The sequence below is a fragment of the Saccostrea cucullata genome, unplaced genomic scaffold, assembly GCF_032062105.1.
Source record: "Saccostrea cucullata isolate Sc308-1 unplaced genomic scaffold, CSIRO_AGI_Scuc_v1 ctg7841, whole genome shotgun sequence".
Lineage (NCBI taxonomy): Eukaryota > Metazoa > Mollusca > Bivalvia > Ostreida > Ostreidae > Saccostrea > Saccostrea cuccullata.
Genome location: NW_026927411.1, coordinates 6,383 through 30,742, shown reverse-complemented (window position 1 = coordinate 30,742; position 24,360 = coordinate 6,383). Strand labels below are relative to the sequence as shown.

The 24,360-nt window shown below is 35.9% G+C and overlaps 2 protein-coding genes across 2 annotated transcripts; one reads left to right on the top strand and one right to left on the bottom strand.

The window, feature by feature from the left end:
• Positions 1–1,383: 1,383 nt before the first annotated feature.
• LOC134274428 (general transcription and DNA repair factor IIH helicase subunit XPD-like) lies at positions 1,384–3,434 on the top strand. The gene is made up of 6 exons (XM_062756721.1): positions 1,384–1,490; positions 1,658–1,730; positions 2,154–2,224; positions 2,453–2,596; positions 2,850–2,993; positions 3,183–3,434. The coding sequence occupies exons 3-6, from the start codon at positions 2,180–2,182 to the stop codon at positions 3,273–3,275; spliced, it is 426 nt and encodes a 141-aa protein (XP_062612705.1). The 5' UTR covers positions 1,384–1,490; positions 1,658–1,730; positions 2,154–2,179; the 3' UTR covers positions 3,276–3,434.
• Positions 3,435–5,997: 2,563 nt separating this feature from the next.
• Positions 5,998–22,557, bottom strand: LOC134274430 (uncharacterized). The gene is made up of 3 exons (XM_062756723.1): positions 22,006–22,557; positions 7,550–8,364; positions 5,998–7,460 (listed from the first exon to the last, which is right to left on the bottom strand). The coding sequence occupies exons 1-3, from the start codon at positions 22,348–22,350 to the stop codon at positions 6,557–6,559; spliced, it is 2,064 nt and encodes a 687-aa protein (XP_062612707.1). The 5' UTR covers positions 22,351–22,557; the 3' UTR covers positions 5,998–6,556.
• Between the last annotated feature and the right edge of the window lie 1,803 nt (positions 22,558–24,360).

Below are 24,360 nucleotides of genomic sequence, written 5' to 3'. Positions count from 1 at the left end.
TTGCTGCCACTCTGCATACTGACTGGGATAAATGTTTGTATAGTCATGATATGGCACACTGCTGTATTGATACAGCTCACTGACTGCCTTGTGACAAATTGCAGAATTACTCAGGTCAAATGATTCAGATTTGACTGCTGTGTGAGGGTTATAACCGTCAGAACATGAAGGAATGGGAGAGTATGGCCACACAACATTGGTACATCTGTAACTTTGAGACACAGTGTCAGGGTATACATTGGAGTCCTCAGAATAATTCTCACCTACTTCACTGGTGTTTTCTGACTGTAAACTCCTGTCTGTGGTAGAAATTGGTCCATTGTTTTGTGGATCCATGCTTCATGCAGTGTTTTCCCTCCCTCAGTCACTCAGGCAGGAAATCTGTATTGTGACAATAGGAACTGGTTTAAACTGACCCTCTGCTATTGAATGAGAGTTTAAAAGCCTTATTTAGTAGATATATATAGTGGGAAGGTTCAAGGGTCAAAGTTCTCAATGTCAGTGTTCTTCATTGGCTCTGGCATAACTCATTTACATGTCAAGGTTACCTGTCATGTGCAGTAGAGTGAAAGGAAGTGAATTTCTGGAACTCTGATTGGATGACATAGAGCACTGACAGTTCATGCTTGACCTCCAAAGGAATGTTGCTATTGTAAATAGAGAAATGTTTTACAAAAAAATAATAATAATAAAATAAATAAATAAATAAAAAAGAATAAATCAATAAAAATAAATAAATAATTGAAATTGAAATAAACACAACTATATATAATGACTTTTTTGAAAAGTAATATATTAAACAAAAGTTTTATGCTAAAAATTTTAGATTGAATAGAAAAAAATATAGCTGAGATTTGCTTTTTTATTTGAAATTTTTAACAACTAAATTAATGAAGAAATAGCAATAATTTTTTTTACCTTTGAATAAAAATTATCTTTTGAATTAGTATTTTCTAACTTTAAATATAAATGTGAAATATATGATCAATAATATTTTTAATAAGTGTTCATTGAAGATGTCTCAAAAACAGATTTGAAGATGGTATAATTAATTTGTCAAATTAAAGTATAAATTCCCTAAAAAAAAAAGGTAAATATCTGAGAGTGTTGATCTGGTTGCAACATTTAGAAGATGTTTTTATGTAATAAACAATGTATGTCATTAACACAGTGTTGATTGCCTGTCATGATTATCAATAATTATTACTGCATTTGGACCTTAAATCACCATTTAAACAATTTAAAAGCAATTATTGATTCACACTTTGATAATTACACTGTAAACATTTATATTCTTATAGAAGAAGCAAACTAAATGAATGCACATTTAGTATTAAATGTTTAATGAATAGATATAAGATTGTTATTTAATCTTATAATATCTTTTTTTATTTCAGGGCATTATTGATCAGGTACAAAAACATAAGCTACTGTTTATAGAAACACAAGATGCTGCAGAAACTTCTCTTGCTCTGCTCAATTATCAAAAGGTATGTACAGGTAAAAAGGGGTAGATTTACCTGTCATTAGGGAGACAATTAGTTGACATCACTCTTTGTAAGGCATTTTGTAGTTTGTTTAATGCTTTTGAATAAGAAACATGCTGACCTTTCAAATGTAACTGACCCAGTAATTCTGTAAAGTTTGTTTACAATAGGCATGTGAAAATGGAAGAGGTGCGGTACTGTTATCTGTGGCCAGAGGAAAAGTGTCGGAGGGGATAGATTTTGGTAAACATATTACAAATCAATATTTTCCCAAGTAATCATTCAGATAAACTTCATTTAATCCTGTATCCCCTAAATGAATATTCTGAAAGATGATTGATATGTGGATGAAAAATGCATAACAGGTAGTTCAATGTAGCTTGTAGCAAACAATGGAAATAAGATGGTGTGTGTGCATTTAATAGCAACCAGTGTAGAAATAAACTGTAATAGGCTTCATCTACACATAAGTACACAACTGAGTATAATGAAATCCCTACTATTTTAACACTGTTACCATTTCCCCAAACCGTACTCTGCGACAGATAATTAGTGTGTTATGCTAATAGAGTGATAAGGGAGATAACTCTTCAACCTCTCTACAATCTGTCTCCTTACATTTTTTTTTTATGATTAAACAATTCTTTTTGTATACATATATTACAGACCATCATTTTGGGAGAGCAGTCATTATGTTTGGAGTTCCATATGTTTATACACAGAGTAAAATTTTAAAGGTATTCTCTCTCTTTCTCTTTATTTAAAAACCAAATACAGACCATATTATGTTAAGATGAAGCTTTCAAAACTACAGTCCTCAGAAAAATTCTCCAGAGCAGCATGGCTGTGATTAACTATGTTTATATGGAAGAATCCTCATGCAGTATGGATTAAAATTTGTTCAAATCATAACCCTTGATACAACAGGGGATCAAAGTTATACTGTGTAATGATTTTCCCTTCAGGCCCGGTTAGAGTACCTACGTGACCAGTATCAGATCCGAGAGAACGACTTCCTGACTTTTGATGCCATGCGACACGCAGCTCAGTGTGTAGGCAGGGCCCTGAGAGGAAAGACAGACTATGGCATCATGGTGTTTGCAGATAAAGTATGATTTTCAAATTCATACACTGTATATTATTTGATATTATAAAATGAGAACATTCTGTTCAAGGAAAATGAAATTATGGAATAAACTTGCAATAAATCTGTTAAATCCGAATTCCCATTCAATGTAATGTCTTGCATTAAAGTACAGAAAAAATATTGACATTGATTCAAGTGTTTCATAATGAAATGCAGAAAATATTTGTATTAATCAAATCATTGTTTTGAATTCCTGTACTGTACAACTTTGACAGAGATTTGCCCGAGCTGACAAGAGGAGTAAGATTCCTCGCTGGATCCAGGAGCACCTTAAGGACGGATTGTGTAATCTGTCTACAGACGAGGCCGTGCAGGTCGCCAAACGATTCCTCAGACAGATGGCCCAGCCTTTCTCCAGGGTAGTTTCTCATAAATATCCAATGTGTTACAAGACAAAAAAAATAAATCAATTTGCCAAATGGCCAGTGATACTTAAACAAATTTATCAAAACTTTAATTGTCACAATATAAAACATCCAAATTTGATTATTTTTAGTTTAAATTACAAATTTAACTATTTTTTTTTACAAATTTGTGTATTTTAACAGGAGGACCAGTTAGGCCTGTCTTTATTGACTGTGGAACAAATTGATCAAGAGGACACAAAGAAAAAACTCCAGTCCAGGATGCAGTATGTGTGAAGGAAAGAGAAAATCAACAATTAAATTTATATATCACTTAAGCTCTAATTAGAACTGTGATACAAGTTAAATTAAAAGTTTTCCATTATGTACAAAATACTTGTAATTTTGAATTACAGTGCATGTTTACAGGATCATGAATACTGTGAAATCACCATTTTTCCTGGGGGTTTAATTTTCGTTGTTTTTGAGGTATGAAGAGACCCACAAATTCATGTCCAACACGAAATGTAAAATGTTACATACAAAACTACTCAAAACTACTCCACAATTCTCCATCCACGAATTCAAATCCCCAAGAACCAAGGGTTTTTACTCAAACCACGAAAATTTGACCCCACGAAAATATGTGATTTTCCAGTAAAACTGCATACCATTTAGTAGATAATTAGCGAAGGCTCTTTGAAATATGGCTAATTTCTCAAAAAACCCTCGAACAAAGTAAAATTTAAGTTTTCATGACCAAAGGGCTCTCTTTTATACTAAAAATGGAGATGTGACATTAAATCAAAGGGAGATAATCAGGGAACTAAATGAATTTAAGTTGTGGTTGCTAAATCTTCTTCGACAGAACCTTGGGGCAGATTACCACAAAACGTATATGCAAAGATGAGAATACATGTATTCATGGAAATTAAAAAGAAGAGCAAAGTCATCATAAGTATGTATACAGGCCTAATAGGTATTTATTACATACTTAGTAATAAATACAGGATTTTTGCATATGTGATATGCCTGTCACAATACCCATATCAGCCTTGCAGTACTGATAAGGATCAATATCACACCCCTAGTAAATTAAACCTCAAAACAGTACTTGTAATAATACACATATTCTTTTGGGCTACATATTCTCTTAATATTAACTTTTTGATTGTAAGGATAATTTGACAAAAGACCTTTTCAAACTATGGAGTGGACACATTTGAAATAGAAGTAGAAAGTTAGAAACATACCCAAACACTGCGAGACAATAAGCTATGAAGTCTGTATATGATTATTTTATTTACAATCTAATTAAAATCAGACTTCTTAGATCCGCGCCGTATATACACTCTGCGTAAGAGTGTATACGGCGAAGATCTAAGAAGTCTGATTTTAATTAGATTGTATTTATATATTTTTTTTTAGCTCACCTGAGCCGAAGGCTCAAGTGAGCTTTTCTGATCACATTTTGTCCGTTGTCCGTCCGTCTGTCTGTCCGTCCGTCTGTAAACTTTTCACATTTTCGACTTCTTCTCAAGAACCACTGGGCCAATTTTGACCAAACTTGGTACAAAGCATCCTTGGGTGAAGGGGAATTTAAATTGTTAAAATGAAGGGACATATCCCCTCGCAAGGGGAGATAATCAAGAAAAGACAAAAATAGGGTTGGGTCATTAAAAAATCTTCTTCTCAAGAACCACTGGGCCAGTAAAGCTGAAACTTATGTGGAAGCATCCTGGGGTAGTGTAGATTCTAAATTGTTCAAATCATGACCCCCGGGGGAAGGGCGGGGCCACAATGGGGAATCAAAGTTTTATATAGAAATATATAGGAAAAATCTTTGAAAATCTTCTTCTCAAGAACCACTGGGCCAGAAAAGCTGAAACTTATGTGGAAGCATTCTGGTATAGTGTAGATTCTAAATTGTTCACATCATGACCCCCGGGGGAAGGGCGGGGCCACAATGGGGAATCAAAGTTTTACATAGAAATATATAGGAAAAATCTTTGAAAATCTTCTTCTCAAGAACCACAGGGCCAGAAAAGCTGAAACTTATGTGGAAGCATCTTGGTATAGTGTAGATTCTAAATTGTTCACATCATGACCCCCGGGGGAAGGGCGGGGCCACAATGGGGAATCAAAGTTTTACATAGAAATATATACAAAAAATCTTTGAAAATCTTCTTCTCAAGAACCACAGGGCCAGAAAAGCTGAAACTTATGTGGAAGCATCCTGGTATAGTGTAGATTCTAAATTGTTCAAATCATGACCCCCGGGGGAAGGGCGGGGCCACAATGGGGAATCAAAGTTTTATATAGAAATATATAGGAAAAATCTTTGAAAATCTTCTTCTCAAGAACCACTGGGCCAGAAAAAGTGAAGCTTATGTGGAAGCATTCTGGGGTAGTGTAAATTCTAAATTGTAGGAATCATGACCCCCGGGGAAAGGGTGGGGCCATTATAGGGAATCAAAGTTTTACATAGAAATATATAGGAAAATCTTCTTCTCAGGAACCAATGGGCCAAAAAAGCTGAAACATATGTGCCCATGGAAGGATCATGGGGTAGTGTAGATTTCAAAATGTCTAAATTATGATCAGTGGGGTAGGGTGGGGATGCATTATGTATAACAAGGGGGAAATCTGGTAAAGAACAGAATGGTCAAAGCTTCTCAGGTGAGCGATGTGGCCCATGGGCCTCTTGTTTCAAGTTGATGTGTATAGTAATTTATTGCTAAGCATATGTAACAGACATAATAAAACATACCCTTTTCCACATCACATCCTGTATCAGCCCTTTGGCCCTCTTGCTAATACTGGTGTCTTGGGCTGATACAGAATGTGATTTGGAAAAGGGTATATATTATTCTCTATATGTAGGTATTTAATACAAAAGAGTGTATGTAGGAATAACTGATATGCATTGATCAAGGCATACAATTTAAATGGCTGTATTAAAATTTAAAAATTAAAGTGCACCACTTTTACTTTATATATGAAAACAAATAAGCATAGCTATCAATCAAAATTTATAGCACAACTTACTTTCAGTATATAGAATGATATATACATAAACTCCTTGTTATATCAATTGCTTTACAATTATTTCCCTGCCAATTCATGATTTTCGCCTCAATTTTCTTTGCCTGTTATGCAAATTATCCCGTCTCCAACTACCATTGAAGTCCCTGGCATACCCAACAAACGAGACGGTAATTACTTATATGTACATTTCATTGTGAAATAAAATTGTAAATTTTAATAGATTTAAATTACATGAGGCCTCCCATGTTAATTTCAATAGTCCCCATCCACTGACATCAAACTCAGAAGACAGGTGCAGAGATTTACATACATATTAATATTAGGTCTCCTGACCTTTCAGTTCGCGAAATTTACATCCCATTTGAATGATCAAGAAATCAACTCACCTAACTTTCAAATAGTTATCACAGAGAAAACAAATAGGTAATAACTATGCCACATGTAAACAGAAATGTACAATCCCCCCCCCCCTTCCCCCCCCAAAAAAATATGGCAAAGTTGAGCATGATATGAAAGTGTTCAGTGTTCTTTTAAACAGGGAGTAAGGAGATATGGTAGTCTGCTCTGTTTTTTAAGCACATGAGTGCTTCGTTAAGTCTACAGCAAACGATCCCCTCATCGTTTTCCCCGACAATTAAAAACACAACTTGTACAGCGTTTTCTTCTTGGTCGAAATAACACAAAGCGGACCCACTATCCCCCGGACAAATTTTTCTGTTGCTGTTACTGGGTATCACAACATCTAATCTTCGAAATGGAAAACGGTTTTCGTTGTTTTTTACAGGACCACTATTAAATTCATCAGAATCGTCATTGTACTGTATATAGGTTTCTCCCATGTATTTAACAATTACTGGCTCATGTTCACCTTTCCTATGGAAATATAAATCAATGTTCTGTTTCTGCAATACCGAGAAGTCTTTGTCGAACAGTTCAACACTAAAATTTACATCAAGGACTCTTGGAGGCCTTAAGTCTTGCTTTACTGATATTAATTCATTCATAGGAACTGCAGAAAAATCTAGGAGACCTACTGAATGTTCATCTTCGGTTTTGATACACAAATTATTAAATGATTTCCCAATAGCTTCCTCTTTATCATTATATATTGTATATCCAGGCGGCGCCACATGACAACACGTTATAGCAAACTGAACAATACCAGCCATGTCCCCAATCACACCCGCAACCCCACGCCTGAATACGCCATTCACATAATGACCAACTGTTCCTCCCGACCCGAATTCCATAAGAAAATTTATAGTTTTTGCAAAAGGTTGCAGAATGAAGTCATTTTCTTCGAATTCTTTCCAATCCCTTAGCAATGCTCGGATTGCATTCTTTAAAAAACTTTGGTTATTTGAAAATTCTGCTCTTGAAACACCAATATGAAGTGTTTTATCTCTTTTCTTGACGGATATAACATGTTTCAAACTGAAAATAAAAATAACACATTTTAATTTAAAAACACTCACATAGCATCATTTTCTCTTTTTTCTCCTTAAAAAATAAAATATTTTTACCGCCACAAATAAATTTGTAGTTCATATGGAATGTCTTCCCTCATGCACATTTTTTGCTCTTGGATGACCTCAGACAGAGAATCAAGTTCCTTAATCAAGTGTTGATATTGATCTGTTCTGCGTAGATTTTGTCCTTGTTTACGAATGTATTCCTCCACCAAAGGCATTGAAGAAGAATCCAAAATTTCGGAGAGGGCAATGGTCTCACCTCTCGACTTTTTGAACCATAATTTGTGCTTTATCATATCAATAAAACAACAACTTTCTCCAGGCTTATCGGAATTGAAATTTTGAAAATCTAAATGTGTTCCTAAACTCTGTTCTATTGCACAGCATATTTCGTCTTTCACAACTGTCGCAATAGCTTTGCTAATTGTGCTTATTTTTCCATCATGGTTGTCCTTCATTATATTTTGAATTGTTTCGTTTAATTCATCCTCCCTTTCGCTGAAGATGGTCATAGCTTCGCGAGTAAATAAATCGCAATTCCAAAAAACAGTAGTCTTATTAAGATGGTTCTGAGCATCTTGTTTTAAGGAACTGTTTATATTTACAAAGGAATCGCAGAATGATTTCTCTAGTATTCTAGAACATCTTTCTTTCATACCCTTCTCCCCTTTAAAAAATATTCGCGATGCAAGATGTTTGTCGTTGTCATCAAAAGCATTTTTTACAAGATTGGCTAGTTCTTGATGTAAAGTTTGGCATCCTTTTGCAGCCGAATCTTCAATGACGTTTACTAGGTAAACAACAGGATAAGGAGGGTAGTCTGCTTTACTTATGGAAACTTTGATTTGCTTCAGGAAGTCGAGACTCTAAAAAACAGACGAGTTAGATTTTTATCATAGGCACTCCCCATCTTAATAGTGAAAACAAATTATACATCTACAATAACTATACTATAAACATAACTATGTTTATAGTGTAATATTTACATTTGCAAATATCTTCTTAGATGAACTTATTAAAGAGAAAATATGTTTAATTTTGTGTGAACTTTAGTATAGTATTTTTTATGATGCAGTGTAAAAGTTCAACTTTAACTGACCCTCAACACGGTAACTTACTACTTTGATACTAAAACTGAATTTTTTTATCGACAAACAACCTACACACATTGCGTTATCCGAAAGCTCTGACCAGCTAAAACTGCACGCACAAGCTTCATTAATCCAAAGAACGATGCCCCCCCCCCAAAAAAAAAAATAATATTAAAACATTAAAAACAATGCAAATCTATGAACAGAGCACACAACACGGGCTCCATAAATTTCAGAAGTGGGATCAAGTGCCCTGGGGATTAAGGATCCTTTGTCGACCAGAAACATCCACCGGGAGCCCGATGATGAATAATCACTAGTCACCACAGTAAAAAGAAATATGAAATATGTTAATCTAAATATGACCCGATTGTAGCATTTTGTCTGGAGTATGAAAGCTCTAGCACAAACTCTTTATAAGTTATGACTAAGGGTAATGTGTGGTTAATTTTTGAAAAAAAATGGATCAAACTCCAAGGCCAAGAGGTCATATTTGGTGGTACAATGTACATAAAGAAAGGTTTGTCACAAGGAATAAACCTGTGAAATATGAAAGCCTTAGTCCATTTCAGTAAAAGGTTATGAGCAAGGTTAATGTTTTGGACAAGCAGACAGCCAGATAGAAAAGCCAGAAACTATGCATCCTCGCATCTTTATGGAATCCGGATAGGGCCACGCAGTTCACTATCGCATCATCGTACCATCGAGATTTGAGTCGATGGTGCGATGACGCGATAATGCGATGACAATGAAGCGATGGTGCGATAACGATGAAGCGATGGCGCGATGACGATGATGCGATGGTACGATGGAGCGATAATGCGATGGCACGATAGCAATGATGCGTTGGTGCGATAGCGATGATGCGATTGCGCGACAGTGATGATGCGATGCTATATCGTGCCATAGTTATTGCTTTATTGCGCTATCCACATCATGTCATCGCACCATCGCTCTATCGACTAAATAGATAGGATGGCATTCTCAGCAGGTAGTTAATTCGAGCAAAGATTTGATTGCCCAGTATGGAATCCGGATAGGGCCACGCAGTTCACTATCTCATCATCGCACCATCCAGGTTTAGGTCGATAGTGCGATGAAGAGATAATGCGATGACGATGAGGCGATGGTGCGATAGCGATGAAGTGATGGTGCGATAGCGCGATGACGATGATGCTATGGCGCGACAATGCGATGACGATGGTGCGATAATGCGATGACGCGATGGTACGATGACGCGATGGTGCGATAGTGATGACACGATGATGCGATGACGATGGTGCAATAGTACGATGACGATGAAGCGATATTCACTATCGCTCAATCGTGCTATCGCACCATCGCCATCGCATTATCGCGCCAAAGCATCATCGTCATCGCGCTATCGCATCATCGCTTCATCGTTATAGCACCACAGTTTCATCGTTATCGCGCCATCGCATTATCGCGCCATCGACCTTTAAGTTGATGCTCGATGGTGCGATAGTGAAGTGCGTGGCCCTATCCGGATTCCATACAATAGCGATGGGTTTAATTTCACCAGGGACCTATATATACTAGTATATAGGTCCCTGATTTCACGATGCAAGAAATTAATTTAAATTTCGTATAAGCATTTACTTGTTTTAATAGTTAATGATAGCTTTCACGATGGTATGGAATCCGGATAGGGCCATGCAGTTTACTATCGCACCATCGAGCATCGACTTATAAGATCGATGGCGTGATAATGCGATCACATGAAGCGATGGTGCGATGACGATAGAGCTATGGTGCGATAGCGCGATGACGATGATGCGATGGTGCGATAGCGCGATGACGATGGTGCGATAGAACGATAGAGTAAAAGTGAATATCGCTTCATCGTCATCGTACCATCGCGCCATCGTTATCGCACCATCGCATCATAGCACCATCGCTTCATTGTGCTATCGTACCATCGTCATCGCATTATCGCGCCATCGCTTCATCGTCATCGCACTATCGCACCATCACTTCATCGTTATCGCACCATCGCTTCATCGTCATCGCATTATCGTGTCATCGCATTATCAACCCAAACCTCGATGGTGCGATGATGCGATAGTGAACTGCATGGCCCTATCCGGATTCCATACGATGGGTTTAATTTTGCGGGAAAAAAATGAATCACGAACATAGTGAAAGTAAAACCATCGTATGGAATCTGGATAGTATGGAATCCGGATAGGGCCACGCAGTTCAATATCGCATCATCGCACCATCGAGGTTTAGGTCGATAGTGCGATGAAGAGATAATGCGATGACGATGAGGCGATGGTGTGATAGCGATGAAGTGATGGTGCGATAGCGCGATGACGATGATGCTATGGCGCGACAATGCGATGACGATGGTGCGATAATGCGATGACGCGATGGTACGATGACGCGATGGTGCGATAGTGATGACACGATGATGCGATGACGATGGTGCGATAGTACGATGACGATGAAGCGATATTCACTATCGCTCAATCGTGCTTTCGCACCATCGCCATCGCATTATCGCGCCATAGCATCATCGTCATCGCGCTATCGCATCATCGCTTCATCGTTATCGCACCACCGTTTGATCGTTATCGCGCCATCGCATTATCGCGCCATCGACCTTTAAGTTGATGCTCGATGGTGCGACAGTGAAGTGCGTGGCCCTATTCGGATTCCATAGGATAGGGCCATGCAGTTCACTATCGCATCATCGCACCATCGAGGTTTGGGTTGATAATGCGATGACACGATAATGCGATGACGATGAAGCGATGGTGCGATAACGATGAAGTGATGGTGCGATAGTGCGATGACGATGAAGCGATGGCGCGATAATGCGATGACGATGGTACGATAGCACAATGAAGCGATGGTGCTATGACGCGATGGTGCGATAACGATGGCGCGATGGTACGATGACGATGAAGCGATATTCACTTTTACTCTATCGTTCTATCGCACCATCGTCATCGCGCTATCGCACCATCGCATCATCGTCATCGCGCTATCGCACCATAGCTCTATCGTCATCGCACCATCGCTTCATCGTTATCGCGCCATCGCATTATCGCGCCATCGACCTATAAGTAGATGCTCGATGGTGCGATAGTAAACTGCAAGGCCCTATCCGGATTCCATACCATCGTAATTATTTCCCAATCTACAGTATTAACCCCCCCCCCCCCCCCCCCCCCCCCCCCCCCGTTTAGAAACCAAAATCTAGATCACGCGGATTTCGATTTCTTTTACATCATTCACAACATGAGTGTATTGTTAACTTTATCTAGATTATCAAACTATATTTTAACAATCTTCTAACTTGTTATATGTCTGGCAATAAAGACATGGTTAATTCTTATGCCAAGTGAAGTTAATTCACCCAGTAAGATCTATTTCCGATATGTATTCTGTTCATACTTTCACAACCTGACGCCATTTCTCTTCTCAATGGCGCATGCGCAAAAGAGGCGATAGTGCGACAATGCGATGACGATAGTGCGATAGAGCACTGATGATGACACGATAGAGCATCGTATCATCGCTATCGCACCATCGCTATCGCACCATCGCTATCGTGCCATCGCGTCATCGCTTTATCGCTCCATCACACCATCGCTTCATCGTCATCGCGCCATCGCGTCATCGTCATCGCGCTATCGCACCATCGCTTCATCGTTATCGCTTCATCGCTCCATCGTCATCGCATTATCGCGTCATCGCACCATCGACTCAAACCTCGATGGTGCGATGATGCGATAGTGAACTGCGTGGCCCTATCCGGATTCCATAGTCAGGACTAGCACGAAGAGTTGCGTTTCATTAAAGAGCGTATCGTTATACCCCCCGCAAACGAAGTTTAGGGGGGGTATATTGGAATCACCATGTCCGTCTGTCCGTCTGTCTGTCTGTCTGTAGACGAGATTTTGTCCGGACCATTACTCAGAAACTATTGGAAGGATTTGTCTGAAAATTTGTACACATATTATTCACCATATGAAGTTGTGCACCTGATATTTTCATCTTGATTCGATTATTATTTTGAATTTTACAGGTGTTTTTTCATTTTTATTTTGTGGTTTTGTCCGGACCGTTTCTCAGAAACTATTGCAAGGATTAATCTGAAAATTTGTACACTTATTATTCACCAGATGAAGGTGTGCACCTGGAATTTTCAACCCTTTTTGTTAATTTTTTTGCATTTTACAGGTTTTATTTTTTATTTTAATTGACTTGTTCATTTTGGGCTCATGTATAAGGTTTGAGATATAGAATCTAGAATATCTGTTCAAAAATACTACAGCTTAAAACTACTCATAAAAACTTAAAAAAAAAAACATCATCAAGTGTTAAAAACAGTTTTTACATTGCACAGAAGATAATGTAATTTCATTTGTCTCTTGGGAATAATGACTGGACATGAATCCAGTTAAAGATAAATTAATGAGTTTGGTGTTGGAAGTTGTTAAGGCATATCTCTTATCAAGCATGTGTGTTATCTAATCTCCAGGGAATAAGGCACAAGAATTAAAGATCTCTCTTCTCTTATTCTCTTAATTGTAATTTATGGTCTGTCAAAGCACTTCATTACTGGATGACCAGCTCTTTATTTTCAAAATGCATTTCAAATTGATATATCAAGATTAATTTGATTTTGTATTATGTTTTTTTTAACAATCAGTTTGCAGAGTGACATAACACATAATTGCAATATATTTTTTTAATGCAGAAATAAAAAAAATAAAATGAAAAAAAAAAAATGTTACAGTGGAATTACAATGTATTAGTATTGATGTTTCATTTGGTTGCACCTTTGTTTCATTCATTAAGAAACATGATGAGCAATTATATTTCACTGCAAATTTTTGTAAGTAAATTGTGAACATGCACCTCTAGATCCATAAAGTATTTTTGAATTGGCACCTTCTCTGAAAAACCCAGCGGGGGGTATTTGTCCCTATTGGACAGTTCTAGTTACACCTGACTAAATTCAGGCCAAAACTCTACGTCTACTCATGGGTAGGCGTAAGTTTGGGCGTAAAGTTTAAATTAAGTAATTTAACTAATTTTAAAACAAGTAAGCGAATTCTAAAGAAAAAGTACGTTTTTAAGATTCTTTTAAATACAAACATTGTATTATTAAATTATACATACTATGAAGAGGGGGGGGGGGGTGTTACAACCACTTGGGGGCTTAGTTGATTGGAGTAACAACATTCTTAATTAAGTCTTCTCAGAAGAAAAGATTGTCTTAATAGAAATTTCTTCGACCACCATGTCTTACGTTTTCACAAAGCATTCACACACATTTGATTATTGTATTGTATGTATAAGGTATTGTAACTCGACTATACATATATAGCTATATATTTATACCCCTGCCTGAAAAGTGGGAGGGTATATAGTAATCGGGATGTCCGTCCGTCCCTCTGTTACGCTTTGGTCTTTGTGTCTTATTTTACTTTTTGGTCTGACCCATATTTTGCGTTTACCATAGCAAAACATGGACACTGCCATTATATTTATATGGAGGCGGGAGATCCATTAAAATCGTCTCTTTTGAAGAAAAAAAATCGCAAAAATATATTTTTTGTAAAAAAAAAAAATTGGTCTCAGAAACATAGTCATCCTCTTTCTGGTAATTTTCTACATTTAACTTAAAGAAAAAATAATTAACGTTAAAACCAGATAGGTTTTTTATCGTGTTCGAAGAGTTCATTTTTTATTTACTCCTCGTCCACAAGCGTGGATTTCGAAAGGATCGGAGAGAGGGTTCAGAACTTCCCGAATTTGCAGATTAATTAACATTTAATGTACAGAGTTAGGGGCGAAGGTAATTCTTCTAGGTATATGTGTATCTGAGACAAGTGAAGTCCCTGAGAATCAAAGACGAAACCCGCGGATAGGGGTCTCATAGACAATAAGAAATTTTTAAACTGGGAAAACATTATTACTTTTATTATATCGATGTAAGACGGTCATAATTACACAGTTAAGTTCAAGAAATGATTTATTCCTAAAAATATATTTTTTTCTCAGACAAATATTGATGCAGAAGACATCTTTATTTTTCATGATTTCGTCTAAAAGAGTATATTTTAAAATACTATAACATAATCTGAGCGCATATAAAGCACATGTAAGAGAACAATATACATATTTTTGATTTCTTGCATAACTTAAATTCTAATGAAAAAAAAAATAAAGACTAAATGTAACTTAATTTCTAAAACAGAGGCCACGCAAGCAGAGACTTTCTGTAAGAATATCTTTACAAGTAGTCATTTCTCTCTTTCTCTCTCTCTCTCTCTCTCTCTCTCTCTCTCTCTGCATACTTGTAAAACGGTACATTAAATTTAAGCTTCATAATGATAGTGAAGAATTTTTGTCTATAACTGACTGTACCTAGAGTCTAGTACCGTATATAGCGGGTTTTCTTGGCGGGTGTAAAATTTGGCGTTTTGTATGCCAAACATGTTGGCGTAATTTATTTTAGCGGACATAGGGTTTCATCTCTTTGCAGATGAACACGAAAAAGAGTACTAAATATTTTAGCGATTGAAATTTTAGCGGGCTGCCATCAAAACACCAAAATAAGCCAAAATTAGCAACCCGCTAAAATAACCTGCTATACGGTATTTCGAAATTATTTCATGAACCTTTGTGCCATTTTAATAGTCAATAAGAAATTATAATGAATCATTTGACAAAAAATTTATAGACTTAGAAAGGATTGTCTTACATGTACCTTAGAAGTAAACGTGTAAAATTTATTTCTTGACTCAAAATGTGCACTTATGAACATAATAAATTTATGTAAACTGCATTTTTTATACATTATTTTTGCTTTCAATTAAGTATACATATCTTATGAAAATAATGTTTTAAAATCGTATTCTGTCTTAAACTTATTAGTAGTTTATCAGTAGATTCAGTAATTATCGAATCATGACATGATTATCAAAGGCAAAGTCATTAACCTGTATAAAATTTCGGGAAGAGGGAGGGGGGGGGGGGGGTGTGCTGTATATAATTAAAATTCCAAAAAAAAAAAACAGGTTAGTTTTTAATAAAATTCTGAAATACATGTACGATCTTTTTTTTAACTTTCAATTTATAAGACTTTTGTTTTTGAAAAATTGTAAAAACCTAGAATCGATTTCTTATAACATGTATAAAGTACAAGTATCCTACATGACCCTATAAATCCATGCATGTTTCAATCAGTGCAAGTATTTATTATTCTATAATTTGTGTTATTCTATTCTTTTACGTGCTAAAATTATATACATGTTTGTCGGCAGTGGACAATGTTTATATTTTTTGCGCCTGCGCAATGCAACGTTGTCAAGGACTTAGTCCTGCGACTAAGCGTATCGTTTACGACTAGACTTACGCCACTTGGTGAAACGCAAATTACGCCTGACTATATTTTGGCGTAAGTCCCGGAAGTACACCTAAGCTAAGGCTTAAATCTACGACCTTTGTTGAAACGGGCCCCTGGGGCTTGTTTCTCAAAAAGGCCTACGACCAGTCGTAAGCTTAGTCCGGACTAAATCAGTGACTAAACCCGAGAATCGGACTAAGATGCGTTTCACAAAAAGGCGGAGACTTAGTCGGGACTATATTTGGATTTAAATCTAGGCCTACTCGTGAGTAGGCGTAAGTGCTTAGTCTGTATACACATTGGAAAAAAGGCATGTGTTTTAATCATAAAGAGTTAAAAGAATTATTATTTTATACGTATACGATATAATACCTATTCATTTACATGTACATAATTATATGAACATGCCGAAAATAGTGAAAATTCTTAAACAGCATACTGTATAATGAGGGAAATTAGAAAGGTAGTTAAATCCATCGAAGATGCTGACTTATTCGGCAAAAGGTGGCATGAACTAGAAATTTTTAGCTAAGAAATTTGAATACAAGTTGTGTAAGATTTTTTAAAGAAGTGCCAGAATTTCTTTGTTGAGAGTTGGGGGGGGGTCAACCCAATCTTTTTTTTTTGTTTTTTTTTTTTTTTTTTGCAGTTATGTGTATTCTGGATAAATAAAGCTGTGTAAATTATGGACTGACTTCAACTTTCAGCATTTCTCTTTTTAGCTGAATATTTTGATCACCAAATTAACTGTACTCACCAACACTCCCATTCCCTTCCCCATTAACTTTTTTAAAAACGATGCTACATGCTGTATGTGGGTCCTGGATATTTTTTTGTTGTTTGAAATGGATAATGTTTCAATAAAATCCTCAAACAATATCCCTTTTTATACCAGTATTTTAGATAATGAAAAAAATATTCGGTAACTATGCCATCAGCCGAGTTTATGTACTTTAACTTAAGTTAATGCATCTTTGATTCTCCCCTTTAATTGCATGTAATTAAATATTAAATTAATAGAATATAAAAATTTAAAATTTGTAAAATGTTCCAGTATTATAATTAAAGTATTATGTCCCTAATACTGTTCATTCCTATTTCACTGGAGTCACTATCGAGGGGTGAGATGTGTAGATGGGTCTATTATTTTTTTCGTAAAGATGCTTTTGATTCATTGTCAATTTATCACGTTTCTCGGACGAAGTTTGCCTAAAAAGTTTTTTTTGATAGATTTTTTAACAGAAAAATGGTTTATATAATATTTGAAACAACACTACTCATATAATATTGATGATAATAAAGTGTTGTAAAATGTTTTTATTGTTAATGTAAATAGCGACTTTTTAATATTTTTAAGTCTAGATTACATCTTCAATAAAAATTATTCATCTATGAAAAAAATAATAATGTATGAAGTTATGAACATATCCTCATTAAAAAATGAAAAGGAATTGATATATTTAAAGAAAAGATGGTGATGTTGAAATTAGTACTTTTCCCGATCTAAATGAATCTGATTTGAAAATATTGAAATGGAAAATTCAAATGGAGAAATTTATAAAAATGACTAGATTTGTTGTCTGTAATATGGTTCACAAGAATTATAGATTTAAAACTAATTTAGCTTTTGCAAGCCATCATTGATACTGCAATTGCTATATATAGGTACGTATTTTTACATAGACCATGTAAATTATTATATTGATATCAATGTAATACTATGTGTCCAAAATACAATACTATTCTTATAAATATACACAGTAGGTATATACATGTATCAAGTAAAATGACAATATGTCTAATTCGTAATGAATAAATGGATTGATATTATAAAATGAAGACAACTGATAATTTTTCTTTAAAATTCTCTTATCCATGTTTTAATAATTATCATTATGATATGATTTCAAAATTGTTAAATTTTCACAGTGCGCCTATGGGTCGGGGGATCCGGTCCTTCACTCTCCCTGCGTAAAGTATTTTAACTAGAGAAAAACTTCCCTGAGATACTGGTTGCACCCCCACGACTTTCAAATACATAGCTACGAGCCTGTTCCAACCCCATGCCATATAATTTATGGCTTTTACTCATAGGAAAATTTCTTTTCATTCCAAATTTTTGCAAGTACGTATATTTACCGGGTATACACGTTTATATTTTTCTATAGTATATATTTCACTTTTAAAATTTATCTGAGCATACCAAAATACATATAACTATTTAATATAAAAGTTGTGGTTGTAGAGGGGGAGGGGGTTTTGTCCAAAATAATAAAAGATTTGCTCAATCAATTTTTTTGTGTGACTGTGGGCCCCTAACCCAACCCCAATCTGGCCCTTTTGTCAAGATTTCTGAATCCGCTAATTCTAGCTAGTATGTAAATGCTTTGACCTTGAAAATACAGATAGATTCGAGTTCTATATTTGTTTGAAAGACGATGAAAAGCCAGGGAAAATTCGTGCTTCTTGTGCTTTACTTTTTATAATCAGGTTAAAGTGTGATCCACCGCATGTTATTGTACTCTCTAAACCAAATTAAATACGATCTGCGCATGCTTAGTACCTAGTGGAAAGGTCTTAGTCTTAGACCCAGTCTTACGCCGTTTTCTGAAACGTGATTTAGGCCCGACTAAATTTTGGCGTAACTTCCTTAGTCGGACTAACTTAGGCCCAAATCTAGGACTTTTTGAGAAACGAGCCCCTGCTGTTTAGTTAAGGTCTATCGCGTACAGCACAGGCTAAAATTATTAAATTACTTCGAGAATCGCATGACTCCAATTCTCATTTGATGATCTGTAGTTATTTTTAGTTAAAAATTTAAAATTCATGTTGGGAAATATATTACATGTATTTAAGTGGCTTGTCGCAGTATTTTCAATTTAATGAGAAGTGCTATATCCTTTACTTCCCATTTTAGGCACATTTTGAAACTATTTTTTTCCTCTCCAAATATTTCATACATACGTATATATTAGCTCACTTTTATGTTGTAAGTACTACACAAACAAAACCAGATGTAGGGACATTTTATTTCAGTTTACTCTTCCTTAATAAATTCCTATATACCCGGTAGTTATCTATAATTATTACTTTGACCAATTATAAACTCACTTTTGAAGACAAAAAATTACCAGTAATAGAAGATAATGAACAATGAAATAAATCTTATAAATCGAGAACTGGACAAAAATACAGACCCAGACCAGCTTTAAAAATTGTTTGGTTGCCCCCTCCTGACGGCCTGTGACTTAAAATGGTCCGACTCAATACTTTTTTCAACATTCGAGGCTACAATATTTTTTTCTTGTTATTGCTCTTATTCCGTCAACAAATAGGTTTAAGTCTTCGGGAAAAAAAATTTCCCACCTAAGTACCGCCCTAATATTTTTACTCTGAGTCGGGAGAGGGCAAGCAAACATTATTTTAAAGATGGCCCCGTTGAAACAGCGAAGAAATTTTGTCAAGATAAAAATTTTGAATCCCTTTGCTGCCTACCAAGCTTCATATAGCTTTGGACGGAAAATGTATTGCCCTCATGTTTTACTGATACCTTTTTTCAGAATTGTGATTTAAAAATATTTCTATAATACATACTTGCCTCTTGTCAAGGGGTTCAAGACTTAAAGAATTATCATATAACTACACATACTGCAGATGGCAAAAATAGATGTTTGTCTGTAAATGCTCTCCTTCATATTTAGGTAACCAGGGAAGAAGGTGTAAGCATTCTATAATTTACACAAAATGTAAATAATGTGTGAAACATATGGAGATAACGAACAGTATTAAAGATGAAAAGTCCATAAAACAAAACAAAACAGGAGCAGAGCAAACAAGGACCTCCAAAACATCAGGGGAGGTGGGATCAAGTACCATGGAAGAGTAAACATCCCCTGCCGACCAGTCACACCCGTCGTATGCTCCTTGTCATGATCGGGAAATAATGGAAAAATTCATTGTCAATTCAGTGTATAAATAATGGACTAAAAATTAGTATGAAAAAACGTCAGTCAGCAATTGACTCAATGATAAATTGTATTTGCTGACAAGGTCATTGTTTCGACCATAGAACTTACGAAATGATGACTTTAAACGAGACTGCTGATATTCTTGTTTCATCAACTTGTATATCAATAATTTACCTCGTTTCATAAATTGTACATAGGTAGAGCATACTCTTGCTTATAGAATGAACTGAGATACATAAACTCCGTATACAGGTGATAAATCTATATTGCTGCATAAGTAAGGGAAGTTGACGATAGAAAAGTTAAAGTCATCACATTTATCATAGAGCTTAATTGTTACATTGCCATTAATGTCTTTTCAAGTAAAATATCCAAATATGAAACAAATGTGTCAGACTCTGTGGTATCTTTTATATCAAACTCACCAGAATGTATCGTATCGACATAAGAATGGAAATTACAATTGTTAATTGACAATACGTCGTCGATATATCTAAATGTCGAATTAAAGGCCACAGCAAGTGTTTTCTTTTTTTCACACATAAGATATTGCACAAATTCTGCTTCATATAAATACAAAAATAGGTCTACTGATAACGGGGCTCAATTGGTACCCATTGGAATTCCAAAAGATTGTTGGAATACCTGGTCTCCAAAAACAACATAGATATCGTCAAACAGAAACTCAAGCATCTTTTTTATGTTAACTTCAGAGTACTTGTGCGAACAATCAAAATGTTTTTTAACAAAATAATTTTGCATATGAACAATGACAAGGTAAGTTACATTTTTATTGAAAAAAAACAGCTGCCAATGATATCGAAAAGCCTGGACTTTAATTTATCGAGGGGAATCGTTGAGTTTAAAGTTGAAAAGTCGTAAATTTTTAAGCTGTTGATTTTGGTGAAATCTTGTGATTTCAAATTTTCTTGGAATTTTTAAGTATCCACATCTGATTTACACCACTTCTTCAATACATCGTTGCACAGTACTCTTGAAGTTTTCTCTTTAAGTCTTTTGTTAATATGTTAGTGAGGAGTAAAGAAAGAGACTTGGTTGAACATTTACTGGAACGCGTTTACCAGTATCATTTCGTTATTCTGAGTTCTCATGAATGAATAGGTACCGAACGACAAATATCCTCGGGGACAGACTGTCCACCAGCAGAGATACATGTTCTGTGATTAAATTGAAATATATGGAGACAACGAACAGTATCCAAGCCCAGAAGGTCATTTAACAATACAGAATAGGAGCAGAGCAAACACGGACCTCAGAAACATCAGAGAAGGGTTCAGGTGTCATGGAGGAGTAAGCATCTCTTGCCGACCGGACAAACCCGCCGTGTGCTCTTTTTCATGATCGGGAAATAAGTTCAAATAACGGAAAAACTTGGAATGGACTATTACTGCAAAAATATAAGAAGAGTTGATGAAATCTGTTTTGAGATAAAAATTCAATGTTTTTAATCCATCCCATGGGAAAATCCAAATACCAAACCATATTGCGCATCTACTGTATTCCTCAATCATATTCTAAGATATGAAGAGGATTCTGCGAAAATGGAATGGTAGTTCAGGAACCAAGATTCATCGATTTTACCCCTTCACCAAATCTTTTTGCATACATACAAGATACCATCAGTCTAATATCTAAAAGATAACTGACTTCTTAAAATTTAGGAACAGTTTGAGGAAGAAGAGAAAGTTACTGACGGACGGACAACCGGAAGGGTAACGATAATATACTTGTACCCGATTTTTCATATCAAATAAATAGTATCTCGCCTTAGAAGGAGCTTGATCGTTCTCGTAAATTGTTTTTAATCTTCATTCTCTAAGGATATTTTCTTAAAGATTGGTTAAAATGTTCTGGAAAGTCTCTGAATTCTCTGGGAGGTTAAGTGGCCTTTTTTTTTTTTTTTTTTTTTTTTTTTTTATAAAGTTTTATGACTTTTTAAAGTCACAGACAGTAAATAATCTAGAATATGTACTGAAATGGAGAAAACATCAGGGTGTGAGAAGGAACAATCAAATCAAAAGACATTCATTTCTATACCTGTTTTTCGATTTCGATATGAGGTCCCCTTCTCGTCACATTTAATGCAACAACATACATATGTGGGGCGGAGGAATATTTCACTTCTCCTATCACAGACTTCGCTTTGTCTTCATCACTTTCCACAGTCAACAATTTCTCTGGGAAAAAATCACAATATGCATTGCTTCTAGTGTTGCACAAGAGTATAAGAGGGTTGGCCATCGGTCCAAGGAGTGCTTCGTAAGCCCAGGTTGGAACTGATTGTTGACAGGATTGTACTTTTTCTCTATACACATCCTGTAGTCGCTTCAATCGAGGATAAAACGAACTTGGAATCTCAAGCTTTAACATCTTTGAGGCCATGGTCCTGGTACATGTAATTGAAACATGCGCTTGTAGTTTTATACGGTAGTCCTCATTTCACAAAAAGATGGTTACCTGAGATTCTCTCCCCACTAATCCTTATAACTAATATTTTAACCCTTTCCAGCCAGCGATTGCTTATTATCAGATGAATGCCTGATAGGCCTACTTCCTGATACTTAAGATACTTTTATCATAGTCATACGAAACTTCTGGTTTTTCCACGTTTATTTTCTTATTCGATTGTTGAAGTCAAGTTCAGAAAATTGCCTCATTTGAAGTGTTTTGTGATAAAATACTTTTTGTGCAGTTAAAAACGGGAGTCATACTAAATTTAACACTAGACTGTACGATAAGATAAAGAGCTTTTGATAGAATATATTTTGTATCGACCCTCTTTACAGTTTTGACTCAGCAAATGAAATAAAATTACACCTTAGACCCAACGAAGCATAACTCATTGTACTGACGACACCTTTTATCAAAGCGGGTACAATTTATGAATTTTTCATCGTTCTCTGCGTCTAAATGAATCTCAAAGTCATGTCAATTGACAATTGAACAGCAACAATTGATTTTATCTGTTTAATGAACTTTGTTCAGAAAAATGCATTTGTTTTGTCTATCAGCTTAACACATTTTCTTCTTTTTAACACTAGACCAAAATCAACCAATCTTACCACAAAGCATGCTTTGGAGAAGGGGTTTTCATTTGGTCAAATGAAGGACCAATCTCTCTATCAATGGATAATTTTTACTTAATGAATGGCATGAAACATGTCAGACAAATAACAACTGGGTTCGACAATGATAGGGGTAGGTTTTACACGTATCTACAATCAAGGTCATTATAACGATCATATACTTGGCTTAAAACTGAATTAAATAGGGTTGTTGAAATCCTGTAACATCAAACTGTTGGTAAGTAGCTATAGTTTGTCTCAATTTAAAAATTTATCATACTCATATAATGTTTAGGATACGTAAAGACTTATACAGGTGAAGATGGTACATAGGAAGTTAAGGATGGAAAAGATAACGTTTATATCCCGTTTGTGGTACAGTTAAAGTGATAGATGGACATTTTCGTCTTTACCATATAAAACAGTCAAATATGAAACAGAAATGATAGATCATATACTCTGTTTTATTTTGAGTTTACTTGGATACATGACATATGAATGATATATATAGAGAGATCTACAACGGACAGTATATTCAAGCCCAAAAGTCCATCAAACAATACAAAATTGGAACAAAGCAAACATCGACCTCCAAAACTCAAGAGGCGGGATCAGGTGCCATGTAGAAATGAGCAGACCTGTCACACCCGTTGTGTGATCCTTGTCATGATCGGGAAATAGCGGAAAAATCCGTCGTCAATTTAGTGTGTAAATAATTGCATAACAATAAGTATGAAAAACGTGCATTGGTGATGGTACCACTGGGTAGTGAAAAGCGTCTAGTGTGATGGGGATCGACCAGTAGATCAGCTATCGCCACTGGCTAGCCTACTTGTAGGTGAAAGAAAGAGTCGAGTGCGTAATTCTTTCCTTGCCAGTACAAAGCCTCTGCACTATCAAGACTCCTACAGTGCCTTCTCGTGGCAATGCACGGATACTGTGGGCACTCACCTCAGGCTGATCTGTAGGAGAGTATCAAGGACCCCAGAGATGCAGTGTGTAGGCCCATCGGCGTATGGATATGCCCTAGCACTCATTAACCTTGACCCAGCTATGGGAAAAATAGCTCTACTGCCTTGTAGATGACTTGGGAGAGCCAAAGTCTATGGGAGTAAAGCCAGAAAGAAAATCCGGGGAGAAGGAACTCGTTAGCATTGGATTGCAATCATCTATGGGAAGGACAACCCAGAAAGAAAACCCGGCTTAACAGAGTGGAGGTTTGGCGTACGGCTAACTACCCTACCCAGTAAAAAAGAACTAGTTACAGAAACTTCAGCAAATGTCATAAATAAAAACTGTGTCTGCGAAGACTTAAGCCTAAACACAG

What these genes read in the sequence shown, in the direction of transcription:
- LOC134274428 (XM_062756721.1), top strand. Translation starts at nt 2,180, where the DNA reads ATGTTTGGAGTTCCATATGTTTATACACAGAGTAAAATTTTAAAG. An exon ending in CACAGAGTAAAATTTTAAAG is followed by an intron (nt 2,225 to 2,452) that starts GTATTCTCTCTC and finishes TTTTCCCTTCAG; the next exon opens with GCCCGGTTAGAGTACCTACG. An exon ending in TGGCCCAGCCTTTCTCCAGG is followed by an intron (nt 2,994 to 3,182) that starts GTAGTTTCTCAT and finishes GTATTTTAACAG; the next exon opens with GAGGACCAGTTAGGCCTGTC.
- LOC134274430 (XM_062756723.1), bottom strand. Translation starts at nt 22,350, where the DNA reads ATGGCCTCAAAGATGTTAAAGCTTGAGATTCCAAGTTCGTTTTATCCT. An exon ending in ATATCGAAATCGAAAAACAG is followed by an intron (nt 8,365 to 22,005) that starts GTATAGAAATGA and finishes TCTGTTTTTTAG; the next exon opens with AGTCTCGACTTCCTGAAGCA. An exon ending in CTACAAATTTATTTGTGGCG is followed by an intron (nt 7,461 to 7,549) that starts GTAAAAATATTT and finishes TTTTATTTTCAG; the next exon opens with TTTGAAACATGTTATATCCG.